We start from the raw sequence: 18,582 nt of genomic DNA, 5'->3' as shown, positions 1-18,582 counted from the left end.
CCTTTTTAATTGCACAAATCTCTTCTCAACCAGATGGCAAGCTCTCTGAGGGAAGGCATTATGGCTTAAAATGGTAATGATGATGAAAATGGAGACAATAATATTTGCCACCCTCTGTATCAGTACTCTGTAAATACATTGTTTCTAAATCTCAAATCAAGTCTCATTCCTATTCAATGCTTCAAGAATTAAGTGACTTACCTTAAGGCATGAGATGGTACGTGACATAACTGGGATTCAAGCCAGTTCTGTCTGGCCCCAAAGCCCATGCTCCTTCTCACTGAAGGGGTCCAGAATAAGCCACGGTGGCATAAAAACTATTTTGACTGAAGGCATTTGAATTCCTGAAATCTTTTATCTGCCTAAAAGTAGAGCCTCCCCAAAGAACTTGTCATCACTCTAATTTTCTTTTCTCAGATAGACATTATCACAAAACTATCATATCTGCCATCTCTTCTCCTAAGGGCCCATTTACCTTTCCAAAAAGTCATTTCGTTCTCCCAGAAGTGCTCCTCTGCCCCTACCCACCCCATTCCCCATTAAGATGGTATATAAGCCCTTCCTTGAATCACGTTTGTGAACTCGCATGCATAAATAGCTAATTAAATCTTTTTTTTTTTTCTCTCTTGCCAATCTGTCTTTTGTCAGGTTAATTTGTAGGCCGTAAGAAATGAACCTAAGAGGGTAGAGGAAAGATTTTCCTCCCTGACATTATGAACAACAGCAGAATGGGCTCCTTAAATCTATTGTCTCTCCACGGGCTTTGCAGAAGATGTTGCAAACTCTGGTCAGTGGCTCTTACTTAAGTTGAAAGAGGCCAAGAAGGGGCTTTTATACAGAGTGGCTGAGCACCAGATCCCCCAAAGAAGTGGAAATTTGGGAGTTACTTTGGTGAATACCTTACTCTAGATTCCCTAGCACTTTGTATGTCCCTTTGTCATAGCGGCAAGCATACTGGGCTGGTGTTGCATTATTGCAACTGTTTCATCTACTTAACCTCGAATTCCTAAGGACAGGACAGCAAGGCTTATTTTTATAACCTCCGTACTTAGCACAATGTAATAGGTTCTTCTTAATGTTTATTGACTTAAAAAAAAAGAATATAGTGATAAAAATCTTACATACCGCTTGAAGAAAATTAGCAAATATTAGAGATACCAAGGAGAAATGAAACATCAATTACCCACCAATCAATTACCATTGTTCATATTTAACTCTCTTCCTTTCCAGTCTTGGTTGAATGTTTGCTTCATGTTGAATGAAGAGATGCAAAGGAAAAAAAGAAGCAGTTAAAACTGTCAGACTCCCTAACTAAGGGGCAGTGAAGTGGTGCAGGGGCTCATCTGGAGGACCTCTCTGCCCCCCTCTGGGAATTACTTGCCTATTGCAACCAAGGGAAGATTCTTTTAGAAAGAACTGCTGACTCCCATTTCTGTGGGCTTTTGCTAAGGACTCTGGCTGGCCACTTGCTAGGATGGAGAGCTGGTGGGAAGGTGGAGTCTCAAAGAGGAAGGACAGGTCAGCATTGGGTCTGGACCGCCCTGCTCTACCTCGACATTCTTTGAATATTCTAAATAAATAAATAAATAGCTGTCTGGGGCTTCCCTGGTGGCGCAGTGGTTGACAGTCTGCCTGCCGATGCAGGGGACACGGGTTCGTGCCCCGGTCCGGGAAGATCCCACATGCCGCGGAGCGGCTGGGCCCGTGAGCCATGGCCGCTGAGCCTGCGCGTCCGGAGCCTGTGCTCTGCAACGGAAGAGGCCACAGCAGTGAGAGGCCCGCATACCACAAAAAAAAAAAAAAAAATAGCTGTCTGATTTTCACACAGCAAATATTACTAGGCATAATGTTTTTAGGAATAATAAGTTATGTGTTTTCTATCATTTGCTGCTTTAAAAACCTATAGAGTTTGGGAGAGAAGAAGGTCAATAGTTGCTTTAGCTCTACCTAGTTTTACTATTTTATTTAAATATCTTGCAATGTCTAAGGAAGTGGGTATTGAAGATAAAGACTTTAAAGTTCATGAGCTGGTCACTTTCCCCAACATGTGGGGTTTAAGTTGCTATGGCCAAGTAGCCCAGGAAGATGCTGCTTTGGGGGTGGGCACATGTGGATGGCTTGGGGATAGGCAGAGGGGTTCCCCAAAGAGCCTTCTGACAGACTGATTTCTGCTCCTCCTTTTTCAGGATGTGAAGATAACCCTGGATGGCCTGTCTTGCCCTCCCTCCCTAGTTGGAGACTTGGATGAGGGGCTGACTAGGTCTGGCTAGGGCTTCTGGGGAATCACGTGGGTATTCCATGATGGGGTGTTGGAAAGGAGTAAGCCAATCTGGTTGCCCTTTTCTCTAACTGGTTAACTTCAATACACAGCCCTTTCCCAACTAGAAAACAATTGAATATATAATAATGTGAGCCATCACTGTTATCTTATAGTATAGCAAAAGCTGTACCTTACTAAGTGAAAAGAAAGCAGAGGATGGGTTCCAGGGAAGCCAGGCAGCGAACTTTCTTTCTGAACATCTACCTCCGATATGGGAGAGAGAGCATTTCTTCAGGGCAGTGTGGAGGATTAGGGGTGTCTGTGAAGGAGGGGACAGGACCTCTCCCGCTATGGTGTGGTGGTGCGGGATGGGATACTGCTATGTCAGTGAGGAAAGGCCTGAGAGAAGGGCTCTACAGTTTTGCAGTGTCTCCCTTCCAGGAGCCTAGAGACTTATCTCTTAAGACTGAACAAAGTAAGAAGAAGAAGTAAAGATAAAGGCATAGCAGAACGGAACAGTAATAATCACTCTCGATTTAAAATGGTACCTTGTGTCATGAGAGACAAAAACCAATGACCTCTTCCAGATTAAAGGCAACTGAAGTAACATAACAACCAAACATAAGCCTGTGATCCAGGATTGGATCCTGGGCCAGGAAAAAACAAATGTTTTCTCTTGCTATAAAGGATATTAGTGACAACTGGTCAATTTAAACGTGGAATTGTATTAGTATTAATTTCCTGATTTTGATAAGCATACTATGATTATATAAGAGAAAGTTCTTGTTTTTAGACAACTTCTGAAGTCTATAGGAGCAAAGGGGAATTGGGTCTGCTACTTAGTCTCAGACAGTTCAGGAAAAAATCTGTATATCTATCAAGAGAGTGTGTGATGAAGCAAAAGGAGTAAAATGTTAACATTTGGGGAATCTGGGTAAAGGGATCATGGAATTCTTTGCACTATTTTTTATAAGTCTGAAATTGTTTTAGGTGAAAAGCAAAAATAATTTAAAAAGGAATATTATTTTCAAAGCACTGTTATATGCTTTTTGTTATTTTTAAATCTAATAATGAGACCTCCTAAAGGTTTTTGAAAGGTTTAAATGTTTGAAAGGTTTTTGAAAGGTTTAAATGTTAGGAAAAGATGTTTCTATTGTGCTGTGTTGCTCTTCTATAGTTCTCTCCTCTGGACCAGATCATTTGCCTTCGGTGTGAAATGTTTGTTCTACCTTCAGACATCCAAAGAAGTTACGTGCCAGTAAAACAGAGGGTGTCAAGTTACTCCACGGTTCTGTTCATCTGTCACTTTAGACTCTGAGTTAGAGAGTAAATATATGCTTCCATGTTAATCCCTTTCCGCCCCCTCCCTGCCAGAATGTTGCCTTATGGGGACATGGCCCACTCTAGGAGGTATACTGGAGAAATGAGATTTGGCCCCAGGTGGTCTAAATTTAAGTCCCAAGATCTAATGCTTATTAGTTATGTATCCGTGAGTAATTAATCTAATCTGTATGATTGTCAGTTTCCCCAGGAAGCTAAAATAATACTTGTTCTATATCACTTTCTAGAACTGTTGAGAGATCCAAGTAAAAAGATGCATGAAATGCTTTGAAAAATGCTCCATAGACTTTGGTTGTTACTGTTTACAGAATTTTGTATAAAGCTGGGGGGTGGGGTGGGGGGAGTGTATCTCCAAGGCCCTCTTTCTAATGCAATTTGACCCACCTTACGTCTTGTCTGTGACACAGACATAGGGGACAGTCTGACTCAGCATTTTCCAGTGCCTTGAGTTGATATTTACAAAAACAGCTACCATGCATTAATGGAGTGCCCCCTATGTCTGGGTTCTTCACACCTTTCATACTTACAAAAAGCCTGATTTTAGATACAGAAATTAAAGCTCAGAAAGACCACGTGACTTGATCTACGATGCAAAGCTACTAGGTGGCAGGCTGTGGGCTTCAGCTCAAGTCTGTACGTAACTCATGGTCTGAGCTCCTTCTACCACGTGACCTTGGGTCTCTGGTGGCCAGTGAATGAAAGCCAGTAGAAACTCTAGGAAATGAACTCAGAGATAGAGTAATTTTGCCTACTGGCCAGCCCAGAAGAACTGGGTTGTAACTCAGTGTGATATTGTCCACATTTCAAATTCTCCACCATCCAGACATCCACTCCAGGCAAATAAGACTTGGTTTGAGTTTTGGAACTCAAAGGGGTATTCCTCCTGGGGAATATACCCATCTCTACAAAGCAGAAAGAGTTTGTCACTTTCTTACCCATGTTTCAAACATATCTTCTGGGCGCAAGCGACGTAGAGTGGGTCTGAAAAAAAAAAAAAAAAAGATGAGCTTTGTTGAGTAGGGATTACCTTGGCTGACACCCAAAGCCTCAGCACAGTGAAATGTAGAATGAGATGTTAGTCCATTTTCAAGAGTGTCTACGTACCTGTTGTCTCCCCTAAGGAGACAGAGCAGATTGACCCTGTTGTGTCACACACAGAGCTGGGCCTAAAGCTCTCAACCTTTTCATGGGCCCATTTGATCCAAGGATTATAAAATCTATTACAAATAATAGGTCAGAGGGCACGGAGTTAACTCACTCCCAGGCCAAGAAGCCATTTCCCTCCTCACATACAGCTGCCACTCCTGAGAACCCAGAGCAGGCCCAGAACGAGGAGACCCAGGAGAGGAAACAGCCCAGAACTACGGTTGTTTTATCACCAGTGTCATCCATCAAAAGCCCTTTAGGGAGGAGCAGGTCGGATCTATCTTTTGCTCATGGTTTCATTTCTTTTTGAATGTTGACAAATACTGTTAGACATGTTGATATTTGTTCCTCCAGGTGCTGCATCCCTGGAGGGACCAAGCTGACTGGGTGATGGAATCATGATGCTCCAGGTTCAACGAACCTATGTGAGCATGTGGAGGGGAGGGTGGGTGGGTGAGAGGGTGAACCACCACCATATTCCATGTTCCAGTATTGTCCCTCCCTTAAGAGCTGGGGTCAGCAAACTACAGCTGGTGGGTCAAATCCAGCCAATGCCTCCTGTTTTTATAAATAAATTTCCTTTGGGACACAGCCACACCCATTTGTTTACATATGGCCCGCGACTGCTTGCACACTCTAACGGCAGAATTGAGTGTTTGCAACAGAGACCATCTGGCTCATAGAGCCTGAAATATTTATTATCTGGCCCTTTGTAGAAAAAGCTTGCTGATCCATGCTAGAGCTGGTGGTATCAACGATTCCTCTCCCAGAAGTTCTAGGCATAAAATGTTCATCCTTGACTAAGTTACTCAACTACCCTGAGCCCAATTCCTTGATCTGTAAAATTAGGATGATAATAATTACCCCATAATGTTGAAGAGTCGGTAATATAGTTTCCAAAAGCACCTAACATAGTACTTTAGGAAGCTGTCACTAAATCACTATCATCATCATTGTAGAATTTACTTACATCCTACTGTATGAGGTGATTTCCTCACTGCAGGGAGGTGGTCTAACCTTGTTTGCAAGTGTAGACCCATATTCAGAAAATATAGCAACATCCCTGCCGCTGATCAATGACCAACAAAGCCACACTACTGAGTTCAGTTCTGCTCGGTTACTAACTCCAGGTTGTTGCCCTTGGGGGTCTGAAATGGTAGGACTGAGAGGCTTTTCTCCATCTCCCAGGCCCTGGATCCCCCCTGCCCCCACCCCTGCATGCCATCTGGGACACCTTTGGTGCTCCTTCACAAACTCCACAAGCTCCTCTTCTGTGTAGGGTTTGTCAGGGATGGCAATGGGCTCGTCCATAAATGGCTCATAGAAGTCAACCTCATTCATCTTCAAGGACAATTTCTTTGCAACCTGTAACAGTTAGAAGTAAGACAATAGTTTCCTTGAACACTAGTCTAGAGTAGCAATGGGTTGTCCGGCTACAAGTGTGTGTGTTCTCTGCAAAAGACATGAAAGTGTATGCATGGTTTTTACTTAAACATTGAAATGATAGGAACTCATCACCTAACTCATCGGTCCACCTGGCTGGACCGATCTACTTTTGTGATCAAAGGACAGATAGAAAAAAACTTCTCTGGCAAATGAGATCCAATCAGGGCCAGAGAGCAGTCAGAATGAAAGGTGGGAAATTTAATTCCATTATCACCACCACTCTACTGTATTTGCCAGGGGCTGGAGGAGGAAGCAAATGTCAACAGATCATGTTCAGTGTCCTGGGATGTATGGATTTAATTGAATCAGTTTTGATAGAACAGGCAATTGACAGAAACCATTTAAATCATACAGGTACTCAGAATCAGAGGCCAACTCGGGAATCTGTCCTCGATCAGCTCATAAACCCTAATTGCTATTTTGGTTGAAGCATTGGCCCAAGGGTTGTCTCTCAGTCCTGGGCTTGTTTTATGGTTTCTCAGGCTCTGGGAACTGTCTGGTTAGTTACATGTCAGAAGGTGACCCACCATCCTGGTTTGTCCAGAGTGGAGGGGTTTCCCAGGATTCAGACTTTCAGTGCTAACACTGGGTTAGTACCCAGCAAGCTGGGATGAGTTGCTCATGCTGTACCAAATAAAAAGCATGGGGAGCCAGCCCATAGCCTGGGAGCCATCTGCGCTCTTCATTAACGTGGCCACGCGGTCTGGTCAGGGCAGAATGGTTGCTGTGTTCGCCTGCAGAGCTGCTGAACTCTCATCTCCTTTTGTGAAATGATTTGAGAGGCCTGGAATGTGCAACGCTCTGTAGAAAACCAAATGCCATTCTTTTCTAGTTCAAAGCTGTGGTCCAAGAAAGCACAGGGATGAACAGTGGTTCCCTTGAAAATAAAGAGGAATTGCCTAAGAGCTGACGCCCTGTGGTGGTAACCAACAGTGTGGAGGCCCAGGGCAGCCGTGACTAATTGGTGACGGGGAGGAACTGGGTATTACATAAGCTGTTACACAAGGAGGTCCATTCTGAGCACACACTGGTATCCCTATGGCTTTTGTCATCAATTGCTATTCATCCAGGTCACTCTATTCCAAAAGACATTTCTTAAGGACTTAAGGGAAAGAAATACCAACACCCTACTCAGAGCTAACGAAAACAAGCTGTGTTAAGAGCCGCAGTCAAAGAGATTTAATGGTCATGCTGATTTGGTTTTAAAGGACAAGAAGGTGTGGGTTTTTTTTCTTACTTTCTTCCCTCTTCAGTGGGGTGGGGGTGAGGAGTGTGGTTGGAGGAAGGGAGGAAAGAGCAACTCTACAACCACTGTTTGGGTTTACGCACAGTTCTTCACAAAGCTGGGCCCATCATAGAATGGGCTTGAAAATGACATTGGATTCTGGTTTTCTGAGTTCACATACTACATATTCTAGGAACCAGGAAACTGTGTTTATATGAAGTAGGAAGTGAGCAGAAGAGCAAAAACTAATAATAGCAAACATATGGAGTGCTTACCATGTGCCAGGCACCGCTGCAGTGTTTTCAGTTGATTACTTTATGAATCCCCACTTTGACTGTATGAGGTAAGAACTATTATTATACTTATTTTACAAATGACAGACCTGAGGCACAATTTGAGTTCTCAAATTGTTCTCAACTAACAATTTGCCTCCATTCCAACTTTCCTCTCATCTGAAAATTACCTTCTTCTTGACACTGTACAGAAAGGAATTTATGTCTTTAAATATTGCCTTGACACTGCGCATGTCACAGGGAGAGGTTTCCTTCTACCTCTTGTAACATGCTCTCATCAGTTCATCCCTAGCACAGTCTGCTAGAACGAAGGCTTCCTGAAGGTGAAAAGGAGCTCATCAGGCCCTCCATTGAGGTAAGCAGTGGAGACGCACCTATGCACTTGAGTGTGCATGTGTTTATGTGTGTGTATGTTAGGGTCTGTAGTGTTAAGACCATGAATGTAAAGTTGGATTATGATGTTTGTAAGTTTAAGTCTTTGGAACCCTGAGCAAAATTTTCCAGAGACCTGTTCACTATATCCCCATCACTACCATAGATTTTCCTTCTTTTGAATCTCAGAGAATTCCATTCTTTTAATTGTATCTTGGATGGTAAAGACTGAAGGAGATTTGATTGATTGAGGCATTGATTCTTTCATTCCTTCAATAAATATTTAGTGGGGTCTACTATATCCAAGGTTCTGTTCTGGGAGGAGACCTGTTTCATGGATGGTAAGAATGGATTTTACTATTAAAAACTCAAGAGGTCCGTATAATTAATTCTTTTGTACTTAAAAAAAAATAGTTGGAATGGAGTATGCCAAAGACAAGAAAGTTACAAAGTACAATTTTTTTTGACATTTGCATGTGTATGAATTTTGATAACAGATGTTTTTCTACAAGTTAGCAAGCCATTTTGGTTGTTGCAGATGAAAACAACTCAATGAATTTAGGTTTTCTCAACCTCTGTCTTGCCCATCAACTTTGTTTAGAGAATCACAGCTTCTTTTGGACCAATATGGTTCAAAAACTGATTTTGCTTCTCACTGTTCACTCCAAGAAAAGAACAGGCCGGTGGGAGATAGCATGAGATGATTAGAACTGACATTTTTCAGGCTGTGAGGTGCCACAGAGTGGACACCATCCTTAGCCCTCTCACTGTTGCTCCATTTGCTTCAGGGAGGTTAGGCCCTTGTGTGGCTTGATGTAGGATCAAGATCCACAGATCAGTGCTGGTCCCAAACCTGTGTGTCAGGTAAAATCTCTCAGGGAGCTTTTAGAAAAATGCATATTTCTGGGCCTGGCCGCAATGCTAGAAAAATCCAAATTTCCAAGATGGGACTCAAGAATCCTTGCTTTTAAAAGCTCCTTGGGGCACACCAATATGGACAGTGGTTGGAAACTACTAAACTCCCAAATCTACATCAGCGGCCCTGATATCTCGTCCTCTTGACAGTTCTCCAACTCATATAATACATTTAATATCATATATTTATTGGGTTGTTTACTTACTTTCTGTCTTCCCGTCTTTTCCTTTCCCAGACCTTACCCACCAATCCCATAGACTAAACTCTAAATTCTACAAGGATAGGAATCTGTTTTGCTCAACGTTGTGTCCCTGGCATCTGGAAGAGTGCCTGGCACATAACAGACACTCAATAAATGCTTGCTAAGTGAGTGAATGAATCAATAAATGAAAGATCCTTCCAGTTGAATGTCTTCCCAGCTTGTAGAGATTAGAGCTCATCACCCCATCTTATGTTCCTATATATAGATTCTTCTTCCTAGATTTCCTAATGTTTTCAGTAGCTTTACAATCTTTGCTGTCTTGAAGCAGAGACTTGCGATCTTAAGTTATTGGTGTGTCTTCTCTCGTCTTTCTCTCCTTCATGTCAACAGAGGCCAGGTCCTCTAGTCATCTCAACCTCTGCCAGTTAGTTTGTCATCTTTGGGACTGTATTAGGGCTTCCCGGGCCCTTGCCTCTCCTGACTTCAAACGTCTAGAAAGCACCTCCCCTTCCCCAGGTCCCTCTGGGATTCCCTAGGATGTGTCTCACAACCAGGTCCTTCCACCCACCGCTTCTGCTCTAGCGCCCCCTGCTGGACACCACTGAGGCTTGGACTGGGGACAGCCATGGCTTCTGGACACCACCGTTTCCCCCACCCCGCAACTGATGAGTGCAAGTTCTCAAGTCCCAAAGGGCACGATCCGGTCCGCTCAGTGAAACAGCTCTTCCTTCTGTGTTCTCTACAGAGGTAGAGAGTGCATCTTTCTCTTTATAAATGTTCTAAAATCCCACAAGTCTCTATGAACAAGGGCACTTATGACTCAGTGTCTTACAGAGTTTTTAGTGAAGAACCTTCTGAGTTTTTGATTATAGCCCGACCTCACCTTCTTCGTGGTCCACAGATATGAAGCCGTATGGTCGGGCCAGGAGGCACACCTAAAAACAGAAACTACCCTGAACTCAGCATTGGACCAGCCTTCTAAGAACTGAGGCTTTCTTGCTTGGCCTGGCTTGCCCACCTGACTCTCTCTTTCCTCAGATGAGTTCTTACCCAGAAGCCACCTTATTCACTCCTGGCCCAGCGTAACCAAATGCCAGCGATGAATTTCCTTTAGACTCCTCTGGACCTCCCCTTCTCTACTAATATCCCCTCCCAACCTCCATCCTCCTGGGCTTAGAGGACTGCCTCTTCTTAGCAATAGTACTGGCTAACATTTACTGAGTGCTTACTACGTGCCAGGAGGCAGCTAATCATTTGACACATAGTGTTTCTCTCTCTGGGGTGCAGCAGTACAGAGCAGTTGACTTTGAAGTCAGCCTAACCTACTCACTGTGTGACCCTGAGCAAATCACAGATCACTTCATCTCTTGGTGCCTCGGTTTCAGCTTCTGTAGGCTGAGAATCCTAATCCTCTTATACAGGGGTGTTGAGAGGATTAAATGAGAAAACCTGTGTAAAGCTCTTAGCACACAGCCTGACACATAAAAGGTACTTAATAAATGATAGTTATTATTCCTTTTGATATTCTTGTTCAAGCTCTCTCCCAACTCTAATCCAAACCATTAGGGTAAACTTTCTTCAAGTTTAGATTACATTACTTAGATTATAGAGCTCCCTTCTGGATTATAGGCTTGTAGACTGGGGTCAGACCCATAGAAGTGGTTATGTCTATATATTTAATGCAATCTCTTTTCACCATACTCCTTCCCTGCTCCAGCACCTACAGGCTGCCTCTTATTTTTCACAGAAAACTTGAACTCCTCCAAGTAGCAAGGCCAATGAGCACTGTTCTTCAATGCCTTACTCCTCAGTAGGAGTAACTTTTACCTTTTTTACTTTCAACTTTTACCACTTGGATTTGATCAGGGTTTAGTTTGTCCTAGATTTATTTGTTCTAGTAAACGTTGTGATTTAGGGCTTTAGTTGGGGTACGTATGTGTAGGAGGGCGTGGATGTAAGTTTGAATGTATGTGCACTGGGAGTGTTATATATGTGTGGGTGTGAGTGTGATTGTGTGAGGAGGTATGTGTTATGCTTGTATGTTGTGTGAGTGTGTGTACTGTGTGTGGTTATATGGGTGTTGTGTGTTCTGTGTGTGTTGTGTGGATGTGAGTATGAATGTGGGTGTGTGGGTGTGCACCCTGAATCTCAGGGGCAGATACAGAGTTTTCTGCTTAATGGTGTGGTACGGAAGAAATGGCATGAGTTTTAGGTAAAGATTGTCCTAAATTGTGATCTCAGCACTACTACTAATTTGCTGGAGAACTTGGATACTACTTAACCTTTCTAAATCGTTTTTCTTATCTGGGAAACAGGGTATTTTACTTTTCAGAGCTGTTTTGGAGTTGTTTAAAGGATTAGAAATAGTATAGATGCAATATATCAAATTGTGCCCAACACACAGAAAATATTCAATAAGTAGCCATTTTAGTAGTAACTGGAGCCAGAATGGAGTACTGCAACCTTAGTAGACCCCAGATAAATTACCCATTGATTCAAGATCCCTCTATCTCTGCTGTTCTTTGGCTTAAAAAAGAACTTGCCACATCCAGAAAATATAGATCCATTGAATTACAGACAAGTACATCAATAGCTTCTCCTGAGGATGAAAGTAACTTTCTGAAGCACCAGGGCTTCAGATGGTCCGCGCTCCTCTCCACTTCATCCCCCATCCTGACCCAGTAGAGGGGGAAGTATGCAACCCCAGGAAGGCAGAGGATGGCCCTAAACAAAAAGGAAGCAGTGACCAGTGTCCTGGCACACTCTGGGCTCACACACTTCCCATTCTTAGTGTTGAAGGTGATAAAGAGTGGTTCATCTCTCTTTATTGGATGCTTTCAGAAATACGCTTATAGAGATTCTGAATTAATCATCTTCATACTCATCTCTTATTCACTGCCATATTTACTGTCATATTTCTAACGCTTCTGGAGAAAGTGTTAATGGATAGAGGATGGTTAATGTGGCCAAAAGAAAAGTGGTGGGAAGTTCAATCTTTAAAGCGGTTAAAGTGGGGTTTCATAGGTACTTACCCCTTTGTCGAAAGTAGCAAAAAATTTGACGTACGGCTGGAAATGTTCAGCTGCCTCTTCAAAAGCCTTGTAATCTAAGAGGAAGAAGATAAAATGGAGAGACATTTTCAAGATACACACTGCATCAGAAATTTCTCTTTTTAAATAACGTAGAGAAAGTGGGAAACCAATTAATTCTGATTGGATAGTTATTTAGTAGCCATTATTTAGAGAGATAATTATTTGATACTATTTTAAACCCCAAGGAATTTGAACTGACTGGCATTCTATCACCCAAAAGAGGAACTCTTTATCACACTTTTCTGTGTTTTAGGAAATTGGGTGACAGAAAGGAGAAAACAGAAGAAACAAAGAGAGGACAAGGGAGAGAAAAACCAAAAGAAATTTTTTCACTCAAACTCACTGCTAGTTACGTGTGCTCTCTAAAGAGTACTGCTGTGTAAGTGAGCACTGAGTAAGAAGAAAACCCACTTAGTATGCAAAGCAACTCAATCAAAAATGACATCACAGAAGAATTTTAAACTTCTTAACAGGAGTACTTCTTTGGGTAACTCCTAGTTTTTCTTTCCCTCTTTTTAAGTTTTCTTTTTTCATTCTGATCTCCTGAAGATGACTTAAAATTAACCAAGCCCAGGGACTTCCCTGGTGGTCCAGTGGTAAAGACTCCACATCGCAATGTAGGGGACACGGGTTCAATCCCTGTTCAGGGGACTAAGATCCCACGTGACGCGGGGCAACTAAGCTCGCTCGCCACAACTACTGAGCTCGCACACCTCAGCTAGAGACCTCATGCCCCAAACTACAGATCCCACGCACTCCGGAACCCACACACCGCAACTACAGAGCCCACATGTCCTGGAGCCTGCGTGCCACAACTAGAGAAGAGAAAACCTGCACGCCACAGCTAGAGAGAAGCCCGTGTACCACAACGAAGAGCCCGAGTGCCACAACAAAGATCCTGCGTACCGCAACTAAGGTACGATGCAGACAAAAAAAAAAAAAAAAAATTAACCAAGCCCTTGCTTGATTCTGGCCCCAAACTTGAATCTAAACTGGTCAAGATAAGCATGAGACCACATGAGTGTGGCCATGCTGTGCCTCACTACACCTAGATAGTTATTGTTTGGTAAAGACATTCGTATTCCTGTCTGATATGTGAGGGTGATGGTAATGGTGTTGGTGTTGGTGGTTGTTCTGCATAAAGTCTATAATCCTGAGAGTCAATGATCCTACGATTCATTCTTAACAAGATTACCTTTTTTCCATTTCATGGAATTTCATCTCTCTTAATCATCAGAGGCATAAACTTTAGCTAGAATCCCAGAAGCAGGCAGAATTTTCTAATATTCAATGAAAAACATTTCAAGAGTCATGCTGACTCAGGGGACACCAAGACGAGTAAGACAAGGACACTGATCTCAAAGGCTCACAGCCAAGGAGGGTTATGGGCCCTTAAAGAACCACAATGCAAGTGATAGCTGCTGGAATAGAGGAAAGCACAATAAACACAGGCGAGACAGGGGTTGAAAAATTTACAAGAACAGCTGTACAAACTGATACACGTTTACACAAACTCATTCCTCATAAAAGTAGTTGTGTCATCAGAAAATATATCATAGGGCTTCCCTGGTGGCGCAGTGGTTGAGAGTCCGCCTGCTGATGCAGGGGACACGGGTTCGTGCCCCGGTCCGGGAAGATCCCACATGCCGCGGAGCGGCTGGGCCCGTGAGCCATGGCCGCTGAGCCTGCGCGTCCGGAGCCTGTGCTCCGCAACAGGAGAGGCCACAACAATGAGAGGCCCGCGTACCGCAAAAAAAAAAAAGAAAATATATCACAAAACCTGAGAGTTGGGATAGAGGATTAGGTGGAGGGGAAGAAGATGGGTGAGAGATGTGGAGAATGAATAGAGAGACAGTGGGAGAGTATAGAAAGTGGAGTGGTTATAGCCGTACCTGTTATTTACGTCTCTCTAAGGCAGCAGTGGGCTCCATGAGAATCCTCTGTCCCCTCTTCCCAGACCCCCTCTTCCGGGTGAACCTCTCCCCACCTCCATGACCCCCTATCGTCATAGAAAGAATGGCCCTGATCTGTGTCCAGAGATCTCTCTTCTTCACTTGAGGAGCCAATCTACATCCCTTTCAAGATGAAGAAGGGTAGAGAAAGGTAATTCCCCAAGTTGGTGCTTCAAACTGTGGTTGAGCCTTTAGCCTTGCCCGAACAACAGCTGTCTTCCAGGAAACCCGGTCTAGTCTTCTGCTCTATTGATCTCATGTGATTCCCTAGATTTTTCCTGCCCTCGTGTCCTGTTTTTGTTTGTTTGTTTCCTCATTCCCCTCTGGAATGGGCTCCTGAACATCCAGCCTTCAACCTCCAGCTTATTGCAGACGTGTCTTAGCATTTTCTCACCTTTCTTGCCCATCCCTCCGGGTTTTCCGTACTGGGTATTGACCCTTTAGCTCCACATTTCCCCCAGGTTGGCATTCTTCACCATCAGCTGAGTTCCCCTAGGAAGTTCTTGTCACGCTCGCTCAACGCTAGCATCCATAGCTACACGCTCAAGCTGGAGATGGACTTTCATGCCCAACCTCCCTGGAAGATGTAGCCTCCCGGTTCTTCCAGGTCCTTTCTAATCCGGTACCAAATCTCTTAGGCATCCTTTTCTGCTAAGACTATTCCAGTCTACTTATGTTTTAAATCCTTCCAGTTTCTCCACTGCCTCCATTGTTCTTGTTCTATAGAAAAGCTTGGGACCATTTGCAAAGCCAATGCCTTCCGTTCCATTAAACTTTCCTGACCAATCACCCTCAAACTACAGCAGAAGTATAGGACTCTCAACAACCGCTTCCCTGGGTGCCTTATCCACTCCTAGCTTCCCCACCCACTGACCGTGGCCTCTTTTGAAAGGCAAGAAGAAACAGACAGAGAGATGGGAATGCCAAGTAGAACATCCTGATGCTTTCAGCCAGTGTGTGATGGCCACGGCTATGTTACAAGGAGCTTGACAGACATAAATTTTTTTGGCGATAAATCTTTCTAGATGTTTTCTACAGCCATTCAGACTTTACGGTAGTTAATATTATATTTGAAAACAATGGCTCCCTCTATAAATGTTCTGTTTCAATAACAATTATTTTGTGCCTAAGACTAGCGAGCATCACAGCTAGAGAGAGGCTGCTCCCCTGTCTTCCCCACTGGATCTTCTCGGTGTGATTGTTACTTTAGTCCAAGTTTGTTTATCATCAGTGAAGTTTTTTGGTTTGTGAGACTCTAAAGTATTTAATTTTTTTCTTTTGATTTAATTTACTCTAATGTTCATATTTTTCTACTAACACCAATGGAATGCATGATTGCTATCTGTTTATTAGGTTAGTAATCATCGCAATCAGTATTATCAACAAAATATGGCATTAGGTATTCCTAAAGAGGACAAAACTGATTTTCTTAATTTTCTGAATTATTCAATTTATCCCTTCCTTCCTACCATCCTTTCTTCCTACCTTCCTTCTTTCTTTTTTTGTTTTGTTTTGTTTTTGCGGTACGTGGGCCTCTCACTGTTGTGGCCTCTCCCGTTGTGGAGCACAGGCTTCAGACGCGCAGGCTCAGGGGCCATCACGGGTCCAGCCGCTCCGCAGCATGTGGGATCTTCCCAGACCGGGGCACGAACCTGTGTCCCCTGCATCGGCAGGCGGACTCTCAGCTACTGCGCCACCAGGGAAGCCGCCTTCTTTCTTTTTTCTAATGCCTGTAAATATTAACAATTAGCCAATCTAATTCTAGATGGAGTTTTCATAATGTATTATTGTTTGTCTTTGTAAATTAAAAATATTTCTTTCAAAAATAATAATTGGACATAATATAATTAATTGATTCATTAAAGAGGACTGTAGGCCTTTGGCTTCAGAACTGATAGTGAGGCTGTAATGACAAGAAGGTGTAAAGACTGTGTTGTCAAGTTCATTCTGAAAATCTTGATATTCAAGCAGTATTTATTCACAGAAATTCTTTGTTATATAAACTTTACCTGTTGGTCTGAATTCTACATATAAGATTGTTATTAAACAGGTGATCCTGGTAACATCCAAATCTTGATAGCCCCTTCTCTTCTTAGCTCTAGGTGAAGAAATGGATTCAGAAGACCTGTCTCTGCTGTTTCACACTAAAGCAGTCTAACTGTCCCAGGGGAATTTTACTAAGAGTTTACGAGCTAAGAGGTGAATTGAAAAAACTGAATTATGTTAAAAACTCTTCAAAGGATAAATTATTGGCTTCAAAACATGCCGGACCTTGCTGAGATCCTGAATGAAGTTAACTGAAAATTCCAAGGACCGTGTGAAATACACAGTGTACTGACAAAGTTTGTCAATTCAAAAGCAAAAATTTAACCTTAAAAAGGAGGTTAAAATGGCTCACTAGTAATTTTATTATTTAAATCTTAAGAAAAAGTGTAAGACCAGTAGAGCGATAATTGCATATTCCTAAGGAAATGCTTCATTATTATTTTGAAATATATAATATGAAAGAGCCGGGCTTCCCTGGTGGCGCAGTGGTTGAGAGTCCGCCTGCCGATGCAGGGGACACGGGTTCGTGCCCCGGTCCGGGAAGATCCCACATGCCGCGGAGCAGCTGGGCCCGTGAGCCATGGCCGCTGAGCCTGCGCGTCCGGAGCCTGTGCTCCGCAACGGGAGAGGCCACAACAGTGAGAGGCCCGCGTACCGCAAAAAAAAAAAAAAAGAGCTCTGTTGGATTTGAAATCTATTCAAATGATCATAAGAAATATTAACACTACGTTTGTCATTGAAAAGGAAAGTAATAGCTGTTAGATGGAAAGAATGCTCACATTCCTGAAGGACAATTTAGAGATTAGATTATCTAAATTCTGTTCAATGGCAAGAAAAGATGGTTCACCAATCAAAGAAAAAGCAGTGAATGTTGTCCTGTCATTTGCCACCATCCACATGTGCCAGCAAAGTCTCTGGTCAAGGGTGACTATCCAGAATTCAAAGAGATCATTTAAAACCTTGATCAGGGGTTTCCCTGGTGGCACAGTGGTTGAGTGTCCGCCTGCTGATGCAGGGGACACGGGTTCGTGCCCCGGTCTGGGAAGATCCCACATGCCGCGGAGCGGCTGGGCCCGTGAGCCATGGCCGCTGAGCCTGCACGTCTGGAGCCTGTGCTCCGCAACGGGAGAGGCCACAACAGTGAGAGGCCCGCATACCGCAAAAAAAAAAAAAAAAAACACACCTTGATCAGGAACTGTATGTTGCTATTTCAAGCATAAAACCTAATATCAAAAGCTATATTCTTAGAAACAAGCACAAGATTTTCATTCAAAATCTAAAAATATTTTACTTGGAAGTTTTATACAATGTAATATTTGATATCTTTCCTATTATTTTGTATATTATTATATTAAGAAGGTAAATTTTTTTTTTTTGCTAAGCCCAAGTAAATCTCTTCCAGTTTACCACTATGTGTCTTACAAACATGGTCACATTTCATGTGTGCCATGACCCGACAAAGCTGTGAAGTCTTGAAAGTGCAGCCCAGTGGTTCAGTGTATGAGCATTAAAGTCAGATGTCTGGGGTGTAAACCTTGGCTTTACCATTTATTTGCTAGCTGTGTGATACTGGGTGAGTTCACTCAACCCTTCTGTTCCTTCATTTCCTCATCATTAAAATGCTGATAATGATGGTAACTGCCTTACAGGCTAGTTGTGAGAATGAAACTAAGGCGTCTACAGCAAGCTCCTTGCATGGGCCCTGGCATAGGATATATGTTAGTTAAATGGAGCTATTATTGTTATTCATCTAGGGTGGGGGAAGGTATAAACTGGAAGATGTGTTTTGTTTTGTTTTTTGCCACACTGTGCGGCCTGTGGGATCTTAGTTCCCACACCAGGGATCGAATCCTGGCCCTCGGCAGTGAGAGCGCAGAGTTCTAATCACTGAACCACCAGGGAATTCCCTGGAAGATGTGTTTCTTATCCCAATCTTGGCCTCGTCTCCCTCCCTATATGCTATCCTGAGCTTAATGGAGGAAGAGAGAGAAACAGAAGGATGGAAATGGATAGAAACAATTGAGGGGGTCGGGGAAGGCAGAAAAAGATTAAGGGAAATAGAAGGAAGTGAAATAAAGAGCAGAAAGTAGAAGGGGTCAGGAGAAGCACCCCGGAGTAGTCAGCATCTATATAGGAATGTGAACATTGAAATAAAGTCACCTAAAGAACTTGGCTGAAACTCCCTGGCTAGGCTCCTTCCCACAAACACACCCTTAAGGAGGGTGAATAGAGGCTTTTATGAAGTAAATGAGAAGACAGCTGGGTCATGAGAGAGAGAAAATAGGTGGGTT

General features: G+C 43.1%; 1 protein-coding gene across 1 annotated transcript in view; it reads right to left on the bottom strand.

Annotated features, from left to right (window-relative positions):
• The window catches only part of CASQ2 (calsequestrin 2), a gene marked incomplete at its 3' end in the record, with an annotated part of 62,420 nt that overhangs the window by 16,321 nt on the left and 27,517 nt on the right, over window positions 1-18,582 (bottom strand). Inside the window, exons 5-7 of the mRNA XM_082832360.1 lie at window positions 12,234-12,307; window positions 5,982-6,112; window positions 4,537-4,582 (exon numbers count right to left, since the gene is read on the bottom strand). Coding sequence (XP_082688486.1) covers window positions 4,537-4,582; window positions 5,982-6,112; window positions 12,234-12,307 — 251 coding nt within the window. The remainder of the gene's footprint in view (window positions 1-4,536; window positions 4,583-5,981; window positions 6,113-12,233; window positions 12,308-18,582) is intronic.

The sequence above is a fragment of the Leucopleurus acutus genome, assembly GCF_964270905.1.
Source record: "Leucopleurus acutus genome assembly, chromosome: 2".
Lineage (NCBI taxonomy): Eukaryota > Metazoa > Chordata > Mammalia > Artiodactyla > Delphinidae > Leucopleurus > Leucopleurus acutus.
The sequence above is the reverse complement of the archived record's forward strand: the minus strand, read 5'-3'. Positions and strand labels throughout refer to the sequence as shown.